General features: G+C 37.3%; 1 protein-coding gene across 1 annotated transcript in view; it reads left to right on the top strand.

Moving 5' to 3' along the window:
• nphp4 (nephronophthisis 4) overlaps positions 1-3,105 on the top strand; it is a gene marked incomplete at its 5' end in the record, with an annotated part of 186,049 nt that extends 182,944 nt beyond the window's left edge. Inside the window, 2 exons of the mRNA XM_081348752.1 lie at positions 194-337; positions 2,398-3,105. Of these exons, the coding sequence (XP_081204878.1) occupies positions 194-337; positions 2,398-2,538 (285 nt within the window). The 3' untranslated portion in view covers positions 2,539-3,105. The remainder of the gene's footprint in view (positions 1-193; positions 338-2,397) is intronic.
• Between the last annotated feature and the right edge of the window lie 9,339 nt (positions 3,106-12,444).

Raw genomic sequence — 12,444 nt, 5'->3', positions numbered from 1 at the left:
TGTGAGGCACGGTTCACAGTGACATCACATGTAGAGTTTTAGCAGAGGAATGGCAAGAACTGAACGGGTCGTTAAATTTCAGCTCTGTGACATAGGATGTAGTGCATGAAGTCAGTGCCATTGATTTAAACCTGATGTTTTTACTTCAGTTATTTTACAGTATTTCTCTTTGTATCTGCTTTAATCTCCCCAGGCATTTGAAATCAACGTTCCTGTAGACAGAGGGAAGGGCAGCAATAAGAAAATCAGTTTCACAAACCCCTACTCTTCCTCTAGGGTATTCAATCTCCGCACAGACCGCCCAGACCTGCTTCAGTTTAAAGAGGAGCAATTTCAGGTAAGAGAATCCAAAGCTAATTCTTGTTCTATCAACTTTACTAGGAGGCCGTGCTGTGTAACATTGAATAAGAACCATATTGTCAAAGCGCCATCCACCAGAAAGGTGTCTAGAGCCCAGAGGAGAAGGATCTTGACATGTCTCTGTCTAAGAATCAATTTCTGTCTCTCTAAACTGTCATTCTTAGACACGTTTCACAGCATGTGAAGTTCTCTGTATATTGGAGAACTCAATTTGTGCCCTGGCCACTCTCGCAATGCCGGTCCCCTGAGGAAACCATAAAGCTGCAGTCCAAAAAAAAGGGCGAAAAGAGAGAGATTGTCACAGTCAGGCCAGGAACGTCAATATCTCTTACCTTTAGGGCTCAGAATGATGCGTGTAGGACTTACAGCTCTACGTTAGACTTCAATTAAAAGCTGTTAATTGATTAGGCGATCAATACACAACCGTTGGCTATTACTCCAGAAGGAGACAGAGAACATTAGTTAGCCACAGGGACAGTGTCTCGGATATATTAGTGTGGCTTTGGGGGGCTCAAAGTAATTTTTCCTGATCATCATTTTGCACAGAAACTGTGTAAAACAGAACAGGCTAAAATGTTAATTTCATCATTCAGTGCCCTTATTGATCGCGAAGGTTTATTGAGTTTCACACCCCATATCTGGGCAATAAATAGCGAAACAATGTGAAATATGCAAGTGACAGTATTGAACAGAACGGATTAATGATACCTCAGTGTCAAATAAAAGCTGTAAAGCTCATAAAGAAAGGAAATGGCCTGTTCCATTTTCTTGCTAGTCAACACAGCTTCAATTATCTTCTCTCGCGCTGGATTTATGGGGTCTATATTTTTGAAAAATGTGACTGAAGATGTTGCTTTTTTTCCTCTTCAAGAAATAACAACTGTGTCATCGTAAAATAGGCGCAGAGCCAAAAGACAACAGAACAATCGATACATGCGTGCTTTTGAGGAGATTATGAACTAAATCCTCGCCTGTGTTCCATATGTCTTAGTCAGCCATTAGAGATAATGTATAAAGACAAAGAGAGAGTAATTTCTCTCATCTTTCTCTAAACACTGGAGTGCAACCAATTTCTGACACAACGGAGCTCAGGAAAAGCAATGGGAGTAGTAAGGAATTTAACGATTTTCGTTTCGTTTCCAATTCTACTTAAATAATTAGTTCACCCAAAACACATAATCCACTGAAACTCGTGTCGTTCTAAACCCGAATGGCTTTATTTCTTTATGTGGAAGAACATCCTGGCCAGTCTTTTCAATGAAATGAAAGTGAATGAGGACGGGGCTGTAAAGCTCCAAAATGACAAACATAAAAGAATCAGAAGTCGTTCACAGCACTAAATTCACAAAAAACTATCGTATGACAACAGAATATAGTTGCATGGACTACTTTTCTACTTCTGTGTTCCTTTCATATACTTCTTGAAACTTATTCCATTGAAAAAAAATCGATGGATTCCATGAAAAAAAAAATCCATGGATGTCTTTTGGTGTTCTATGGAAAATAGAATGTGATACAGGTTTAGAATTATATAATGGTAAGTGTAAACGATGACAGAAGTTGAACTTTTCTTTTGATGATTCTTTTAAAACAATGATTTGCACACTCAAAAGCTGAGGTGCACAGCAAACTAAATAAAATGAGTACTGATCTTCTTGTATTTTATTATTTCCATCTTTGACGGAAGAATGCAGACATTATGGAATAAGTGTTATTTTTGTTAACTAAAACATTTTCAGTAAATTAAATAAAAGCTGTACTAAAATAAAATATTCATATCAGATGAAAAAGGTTGACTTGCCAACTAACTGAAATACATTTGTTGAAGTATGAAAATTACTAAAACTTTTAAAAATAAAAGCTTAATAAATTCTGCAATAGTCTATTAATAACACTGTATAGAATCAGCTTCATTATAAATAAACATAGACCTGTTTGACCTGATACTGGTTGATTTAGCAATTCTTTGCTGCTTTTTTTGTGTGTGCATATATGCAAATACATACGCATTAATGTGCGTGTGTGTGTGTGTTGTAGATTGGGGGAGGAGAACCCTACACCATAGGCCTGCGCTTTGCTCCAAGTCAGAACCCCGGCATGGAAGAGATTCTCATCTTCATCAATGACAAACAGGATAAGAACGAGGACACTTACTGTTTTAGGGTTCAGTACAGATAACACAACACCATCATTATAGCATTATAGCTGTTGCTTTTGCCCACTAACAGACCTTTAACCAGTGGATTGATGTGGATTTACTCACATCATGGACATCATGGACATGTATTTTTGCTTAAACGGTGCGATAAGTTAATCTACAGTACATGAGATGTATTGAAGTACAGAGCAAACATACTCTATAGATAAGCAGACAAAGCTCATTGAGTAGATGGAATCTCTCACGTGCGCTTGAGTAAAGCCACCCTGTGGTGCCGAAGGCTGAAACAGAAGAGATTTTCTGTAGAGCTGATGCTCATATCGGCGCTCTTGGTGTGTGTGTTTATGGTTTACGCTGAACCCCTGCTGTTATGTGTCATTAGCAGCGGAGAGCTGATGGCCACTTGCCCAGGACTTCAGCTCTAGATCTTCAAAAAGCAAGACGTGTATGTAAGATCAATCATTTTATTAAGTGTTTACGTTTGCACTCACTGAGAATAGAGTGCTTAATTTTGGGGAAGAAAATGCAGCCATCCTTTATATTTTTTACTGTATTTTTTGTACTAGCATCAATAAAAAAAAGATCTGATTTTTGAGTGTGATTCTTTGCATCAATGACAACATTCTGTGCCAAACAGCACTTGTGTTTGTGTGTTTGCAGTAGCTGTGAAGGGGTTTCTATTAACATCCGTGGACTAATCTCCTGGCTCCTATTAGAGCTACAGCTGCCCGAGTCTGACAACAACCAAATAACCTGCCAGCTAACCAGTCCAGATATGGAAGACAGGTGGAAAACACAAAAAGGACCATAAAAGAGAGAACATACTGAAAATTTACAGTGGAAAATATACTAGAATTTGTCTTAATTGTTTGTTTTTTTGAGGAATAAAAATGCAAGTTAAATTTATAAATAAAACTGGCAAGGAATTGGCCAATTTTGCCTAAATTAAGCTGTCATTCAGTAGGAGCTAGCTAGTTTGTAAACAGATTATTTGTGGGTATCTATAAATATACAGTAGTGCTTTTATTTGGGAAGGATGCATTCATTTAGTTTAAAACAGTTAATACTTGAGCACCAATTCAGCATATTAAAATGATTTCTGAAGGATCATATGACACAAGACAATTCAGATTTGCCATCACCGGGATCATTTACATTTCAAAATATAATCAAATCGGAAACAGCTATTTTAAATTGTAATAATATTACTGTATAAATGCACCCTTGATACACTCGAGAGACTGTGGGTCTGCAACCAAAGTTAATGGCATGTATGAATCTCTATATCTGCAGTAGACTTCAGTAAATAATTTTAATAAGCTAACACAATACATGACGAAGGCGTCAGCCAACACGACATTAAAAAGTTGCCATAGTTTAAAAGCCTGTAATATTGAGTTAATCCATAGTAAAACACAAACCGATACATTCTCACCTGTGAAAGGTTATCCAATTTCTACGAGAACTTGGATCTGTGTTTTTTTTTTTCAACCAGAGGCTGTGCAATGTTGTGGCATCTTGTGAAAACTAATTGACTTTTACTGTGAGTGACGACATCATCTGAAATGTTGACCGCTCCAAGATGACGGACGTGTTGAGGTGTCTGAAGCGGTCGAATGTGCCATCTACGTATACATAACTATGATCTTACCGACCCCAAACAGTATTTTAACAGTAGTGTATGGTTACCATACATTTTAAGAAAAAATACTAGTTCTTAAAATAACTTAGGTAATATGGTTTAATTTAAAGTAATTAAAAATCAAGAGGTAAAAAGTTTGCATGCAAAAGTTGGTATATGGCTAAATGTGTTTTGTGGAGTGCTACTGTCATTAAGGCAAAAGTAAAACTAAATAAGAAATTCTGAAATTCATGATAATTTTTTCTATTCAGCTTTTAATTCTTCTTTCACTCAAATAGTTTGGCTGATAATATAATTTTGAAAAAAAATTATGAAATTACAAAAATACAGTAGAAACAATTTCATTAGTGCTCTCATACTTTTGGACCCCAAGTTTACATTCCAGAATTTTTCTCCTACATTCCCTCTATAATTTATAATGACAAATGAGCAAATGTCAGCAATCACTCTCAAGGCCCTTTAATTTTCTCCAAACACCCTTCACTTACCTTGGCACACCCAATGAAACAATTCACGGCCGAATTTCAATACTGGTGAAGTGCATTGTGAAGGGATGAAGATTTCCCTCTCTGATATTATTCAGAGAGGCCTGCGCTGTCTACAGACTGTTGACAAGCTTTTTTGGAGAGGTTTTGTTTTTCAGCGTATATGCATGCTTTCTCTGACACGCAGAAAGCACAGTCTCCGCAGAGAGACAGCGCCTTGATGTTGTTAGGTGCTGCTCGGAAAAGCTTTGCTGCCGCTTGCGTTCGAGCTGGAGTAGGAAACGCTATCAAAGACACAATGAAAATGTATCATCTTCCTCCGAGGTGCGTCACGAGGGCTTAACCAGCTCCGAGAGTCAGGCAGATTTTAGTGTACATATATCTCTGAGTGCTGGTGTGAAATAGTTTTTTTTGGTGGGTGAGAATGAGAGAGAAAGGATTTGAGAGTGTGAGTTTGAGAAGTCTTGAACGGAGGGAGAGAGAGTGAGGTTGATGGAGAGGTGTTGAGGCGAAGGTTAAAGGGAGCAGCTCACTGGTAGAGCGTAGGATTAAACTCTTGTCTCTCTCTCTCTTGTAGAGAATAGATTATCTCAGCAGCAGTTAACACAGTGGTGTCTTAATGAGCAGATCTGGGTGAACATATGGAGCGTGTTTGTAACACGCATCAATTTCCTCCTTTCGTCTTTGTCATCGTCATCACCTTCCTCCCCATCCTTGTGATACTTACCGGCCTGTAGAGGGCACTCCTCACCATGGTGGAGGAGAAAGAGAGAGCAATTGAGGGGAAAGCAATAAAAGAGAATGCCTGGAAACCACATATCTGTAGCTGTGTGTGCATGTGTTCAAACAACTGTCTTTTCTATGACACATGCTGTGCCTCACTCTCTTTTTCATTTGGGCTCTCTGAGGTTTTAACTGTGTTTGAGCTTATTTGTAGCCTTTTGAGCTTTAGATCTGTACTATTTTGATTCAGGATCAGTAAATTCAAGGATATATTGTGGCTCGGGCCGAAGGGATCAGGGCCTGGGGCCTGTGCCTGCCTGAGGCCTCAAGTCCTGCGAATGCAAATGTTTAAGTTTGTTATTAATGTAGTGTGTGTGTGTGTGTGTGTGTGTGTGTGTGTGTGTGTGTGTGTGTGTGTGTGTGTGTGTGTGTGTGTGTGTGTGTGTGTGTGCGTGCATGAATTCAGTAACACTTTATTTTAGGGTCCAATTCTCACTATTAACTAAATACCTATTAGCATGCATATTACTAGGATATTGGCTGTTTATTAGTCCTTAAAGCACATATTAATGCCTTATTCTGCATGACATATTCTACATATGATTCAACAAGTGAGGGCAGCAACACCTTAAAAAAAAAAACTACTCATAATTGTGCTGGTGCTCAATTTATGAGTTTTGATTTATATCATTTCAGTATTTTGTCCTTGGTTATAGAGGGCTTGGGAGAATAAGAAAGGACCTACAGTACACAGTACATTCCTGGTGGTTTATTGAGTTTGCTGGAGGTTGAAAATGCATTGCTTGGATGCAGAGACAGGTCAGAATTAAACTCTGTCTGTTCACACATATATCTTGATGATGACACGCAGGAGAAAATGAGCTGTAGTACTTTATGCAACAGTAGAGATAGTACTGCAAATCTATACTTGTAGGAAGTGTTCTGTACTGACAACGGTACTTTAAATTCAGCTGTTCTAAGAAGTGTATTTAAGTTTTGAAGCTTTCAAATGGTATGTTACATCATATCATCTGAAGCCAGGCTTTCAGAGGCCTGAGTAGATGAATAATTTAAAAGGATCAACACCAAATGAAATACCTTGAAAATATTTCTGTGTTCGTGTACAAATCGCAATTTGAGCATTCATTTCTTTAGAAAAGTTTCTGGCCTTGGTGATTTTCTGCCTAAAGCTTCACACAGCTATAATGTAGAAGATGTGCACACAAGGAAAACAATGCTGGATACATATCTCTTTTTATTCTTTCCCAGCAGTGTCCACTGACAACAGCTTGTCATTTCTGTCACAGAGTCTCCGGCACAAAGGCAGAAACACATCAGTATTCCTATTGTAAAGATGCTGATGTCACCACTCTTCAGACGATCTGATCTGTATGCATTTTGTTTGTTTGCTCCCTTTGAGAAGCACTCAGATAATTGCATGATAATTGCAAGTAAGTGCATGATAGTAAGGGCAGTTAGCAAATAAAGTCACAACATCATAAACAGGCAGCAACACATTGTTTTTTGGGAAATGTACTCTAATTCACCTATAATCAAATAAGTCTGGGCTCAGACAGAGAGGAGACCGCCATATAGTCCTAATTACTGCTCATAGCACTAATTACAGTTACCGCTTCTTGACTGTAGTAAGACTTCTATTTGCATACCAATGATGATATTACCAAACCAAAACTTGGGGTTTTGACTAAGCACTTATGATTATATGGAAATCTGTTTCAGCACCAGAGTGAAAAATAAAAAGCTGTCAGATAAAGTTTAAAATAGGAAATCTAAAGTAACACTGTGAGATATGAAGTCAAAAAATGCTCCTTTGTTTCTCATAAATGTGACTTTATAGCTCACAATGTGTGAGATATAAAGTTGAAATCATGAGAAAGTTGCAATTAAGGGATATAAAGTCACACTGACACATGAAGTGGGAATGACAAGAAATTAGGTTGCAGTTATAGGTTATATATAATCAGAAATGCATGGATTCTCCAGTCATTTTAGAGTTTATGGCATGGTAACTGTGGTCATGGCAACAAAGTTGTTAAATTGCATATAACTTTACACAGAAAAAGTTAATAAGTGATTTTTTTTTTCACGCTACAAAAACGTGTGACAAAAATACAAATCCTGTTAACACTTGTATTATGTCTTGTAGTTATACTGTTGAATAGTGTTGGGGTAACGCATTAAAAGTAACGTAATCAGACAACAATATCTGAGTTACTTTTTCAAATAAGTAACACAAGTTACTTTGTTTCCCTATTTATTGACTGACAGCTTTCCTGTCCTCATGTTGAGAGAAATTGAAGTAAGTACAGAGGCGTTGTGTGCGTGTGTGTGAACATGATGATTATTGTAGTTGTAGTATTGAACTTCCTTCTGCAATCCAGAATGGCAGTTTGTTTGAGCTGCACCTTCTGCTGTACAGGCGTGAATTTGCATATTCTTCAGCCTGAGGCTTATTCATTTCACTTTTGGTGTAAAGGGGCCTTTACATTTGCCAAAAATAGAACTTTAGTTTGTTTTTTGTTATTAAAAAGCAAACTAGCAAACCTAGCCCAGAAACGTAACATGTTACTTTTTATTAGTAGTTTTTTTTTAGGGTAACGCAATATTGTAATGCATTACTTTTAAAAAAGTAACTTTCCCCACTGCTGTTTAAACAGCAAGTGTTTGAATGTTTATGGATTGTGGACTCATTCACTTTCAGTTTAAGTGCCTTGCAGATTTTTGTGCTAATCAACTTCATGCCACAAATGTTGATTTTAAATTGTACTGAATTTAAGTCGTCCCCTCATAGTTGAAACAGTCTTTCTCTTGAACTTCTCAGTATCTCTCAGTTTTTCCGTACATAAAGGGTTTCTGGTTATTCAGCTTCAGGTGTTTACCCAAGGCTTTTGCTGAATCTTAAACATACTGAGCTTCATAAAAAGGCATACAAAATATCTTTAATTAGGCCTCTAATAATCAGGCTCAAGCCTAATTAGAGAAGCGCTGGTATTCCATTACTTCAAGCATGGGCCTGAAGCATAGTCTACATATTAGCTTGAACAAAAGAGCATTCAGTGAGCACACGGTAATGAGTGGGATTGTTTGTATATATCTACAGCTGACAGTGTTGTCTCCCTTTACAATAGACATATGCACTGGAATGATAGTTTTGTGATATCTAATATCTCTTATTGCCCAAGAGCAAATTGTAATTCTCATTTATTTTCATGCATAAATTTATTAGAAAGAGACTGCGCTTGGATTAAGGAAGCAAATATATAATTTTTACTTAGCAAAATGGCACAAGGAAATATAGTTTTTAATTTTGTGTATAACTTTGAACAAAAGCTGGTGAATGTTTGATGTGCCACAAAGTTAATAAAAAAAATTCTGAATTTTCTTCAGCAAGATGAATCTTGGGAGCAAAGACTGAACATCAAAGCAAATCCAAACTGAAATATCAGGTGATGCAAGCTTTTTCACATACTGTACACTTCTTATTAACAGTCGTACATGAATATGGATTTCAAAAGGCTAAGATTGATTTTAATTCAGATTATTGTTTTAACTTAAAGCTTATTGTTTTCATATTAGAAACTGGCTGCTTTAAAACAATAATTGCATCTAATTTAAGGATGTTCATACTGAAATATGTTTTAGTTGAGTAAATCATGTTGTACAGTGATGCAGAATACACTAGGATACATTTTTGCTAGGGTTAAAAACAGTGTTAAAAATATTTACTCATTAGTAAGGTCTATTTTAAATGGTTTAGATCGCCATTAAAAGGTTCATGGTACTTTTGTCCGCAAATATGAGTGAGATGATCCTCACATCCAACTCCACGTGGTTTATGACCCACTCAGAAACACATTTGTTCATTTTGTTGCATCTCTCTCAGCCACGTGAGCAGACTCTAGATCAGATTCTGGTGCGCAGTGAAAGCATGTTTGATCTTTAGATGATCATTAAGTGAAATATTTACATGATGTTTCCATCTGTGCTCAGCTGGATGTAATGACCTCAAAAACTCCTTTCAGGCTCCAACCCCCCAGCTTCTGGTATTCCAGTTTTCATTTCCAACAAACTACCAAAAGAAACTCCTAGTTAGGTTTTATTTACAAGGTCTTTTTTTTTTTTTTTTTGTGTGTGTGTTTTTAGAAACAACTGATCCACACAATATAAATTGCCCTTTTATGTTAATAATGCTCAGCTAGTGTGTTACTAAGACTGTGTATTGATTCTGACAAGCAGGGGTTCAGGAGGAAAGTCAGAGGAAATAATAAAAAAAAAGTTCAGGTTGAAGGCTCAATTGTCTCAGGAGCATTGCGTCAACATGCGGTTGAAGTCATTGTATATTGCATGTTTCCCTGTAGCATTTAATTGTGTTGCTCTCAAAACGCACATACCTTATCTCTGCATCTCTTTATATTTTTCCTGTAGCTTAGGATTGAGGTAAAAGTAGCATTTTTGGTCAAGGACATTTTAGGATTCCAATAAAAAGACTCAAAAGTCAAAATGTACAAAAGTCTGAGACCACTCTGAAAATTTCAATTTGAAAAATGTGTTTATAGATAAAGTTATGATGATAATATAAATTATTATATAAATGATATATAATTTAAGTTAAGCATTTTCACTTTTGGTCTCAGATTTTTCACCCCACTGTAACTGATAAGTAAAATGATTGGATTTGGAAATCAGGTCATATTTTAAGATTACATGTTATTCCCCTGTTTGTGTGTGTGTGTTTCTCAGGGCGGAAGCAAAATTGGGCTATAAAAGGAAGGACTGAAAACAAAAAGCAATAATATATTCATCCACTTAGCCAGTAAATGAATCCTGTTAGGGAAGAGCACATGTTTTAAGTGAAGAAGCCATTCTAAAAGAAAGCACTCATAAACGCAAATACATTTTGCATTGTCATGCCTGATAATGTGTTTTTCAAATGTATATGAAAGTAAAAGAAAGGTATACTGTAGATGAGCGTGTAATTTTCATCTGTTTCCATTAACCAGTGAACCAGTATAAAAGAACAACAATCAATTTAATTGATTACTCAATGTAATTTTACAGTTTGTTACGAAATAATTTCTCTGTGTGTCTCTCTCTCTGATTAAATCAGGAGCTGTTGAGAGCTGGACACCAGAGATTCGCTGCCTCTCATTATTAAGGCTGTGTATTGGACACACGGGTGGGGGAAATGAAGTGGGCGAGTGGGTGTACGTGCAAGCGCTGGCAACTGTGGGTGCAAACTGTCTGTGCATTATTCCAGCATAATTACAGCTCGAGTCCTTTCATGTTTGATGTACTGTATGTGTGATTATTATACTGATGCAGATGTTCCTCCTGACCCTGACACACACAAACAAGATTTTTGTGGAAAACCGCATTCATCCACCACAGCAGCCAAGCTGAAGTCAAAGGTCTGCATTTTAATTAGCTATGGGTCATTCATGAACGATTCGTTCAATGCGTCTGTCACATGAAAAATGAAGGTTACTAATCATTTGTGTTTCCTCGTCTCTTATCTCATATCTTGAGGCTACATTATAATGAATCCCTACTTTGGAATATGATCAAAGATTGCGCGTGACTTGCGCAGGGAATTTGGCTATTGAAAATATAACATTTTAATAAAGAGAGTCAGTAAAAATCTTCCCATCGGTACTGTAGTTGTAATGTTTTTATCTAGATTTAAGTTTTAGAATTTTTAACCAGACATCTGAGCAGATTCATTTTGTGTGGTTAGTTGGACAAGTGACCATCTCGCTGTACATTTTAATCATATAGTAATGCTTAGACCCAGATACTCATCATTACTCAAACATGCTACTTACAAAATACTGAAATAAATTCTTTATTGGTGGCTGTGACCATTGTATATATGTGTTTAAATGTGATTGGACTTAAAATCTCATCTCATACTTGTATTTGAAGAGGTACCAAAGCCATATAAAGATTTTGAGATGGTCTCTTTTGACCTGAACCAGTATAGGAAACTTCATAGAAACCACCGGAACAGCCTAGCATTTACATAGCAATGTGCTTAAAGGACACTTTAGAAACCATGACCACACAGAAGGTTTTGCATGTAAGCACAGCTCACATTTTTCTTCAGATTTAAAAAAAAAAAATCTAGCTTTCTCTTAAAGTGCATGTTTTTGAATGAGTCATACTTTGCAGTGTTGTGGGCCTCAGGTGTAATTATCTTTCCAAATATAGATAGTAAAATGTGCCTTTGCTGTAAACATCCAGAATAACCAGGAAATGAGACAGCAGAGTTACCCTGTGGATGATGACAGAACTTTGACTGCTGGCAAATGTTATTCTCTCCCTCTCTCTGTCTGTTGAGATAATTCTAAATAAATTATTAATAATGCAGCTTAGACATTATAAATGTAAAGGAGGCCAGAAAGTAAGAGCTGTGTGAGTAAACCTCACTCCCCTGGCCTCAAGAGGTGCACTGGGGACTGATGCAGTCTTTAGCATCCATGTTAGTGCACCCGCTTCCCATGCCGGAGACGCTGGTTCGAATCCCGCTCGGACCGGGTCGGGTTGGACCGGTTACATTTTGTGCCGTGAACCAGATAGGAGTGAGGTTTAGGAGGGTGAGTGTAACGGAGGTCAGCTAGTAAGAGCTGTGCAAGTTAACCTCACCCCTAGCCTTAAAGGTGACATATTATGGCCATTTTCTCAAGATGTAATATGTCCCCAGGTCTGGGGTGTATATGGTGTCCCCAGAATGTGTCTGTGAAATTTCAGCTCAAAATACCCCCCAGATCATTTATTACAGCTTGTCAAATTGGCCCCTTTTTGGGTGTGAGCAAAAACGCACTGTTTTTGTGTGTATCCCTTTAAATGCAAATGAGCTCCCCGCCCCCGTTCAGAAGACAATTGATCCTTTACACAAGCTTCAGATTCAATAACAAAAACGCGTAATCTCATTCATCCAAAATCTCAGCAATAACCAGTAGCGGAGTGAAGCCTTACGGAGAGACTCCGGAAGAGAAGAACGTTTCTGAATGGTTAGTGGATACATTTATGTAGTTGTTGTGGAGTTACATTGATTC

The sequence above is a fragment of the Scardinius erythrophthalmus genome, assembly GCF_964197995.2.
Source record: "Scardinius erythrophthalmus genome assembly, chromosome: 20".
NCBI classification, from domain to species: domain Eukaryota; kingdom Metazoa; phylum Chordata; class Actinopteri; order Cypriniformes; family Leuciscidae; genus Scardinius; species Scardinius erythrophthalmus.
This window is presented reverse-complemented; position numbering and strand designations above follow the sequence as displayed.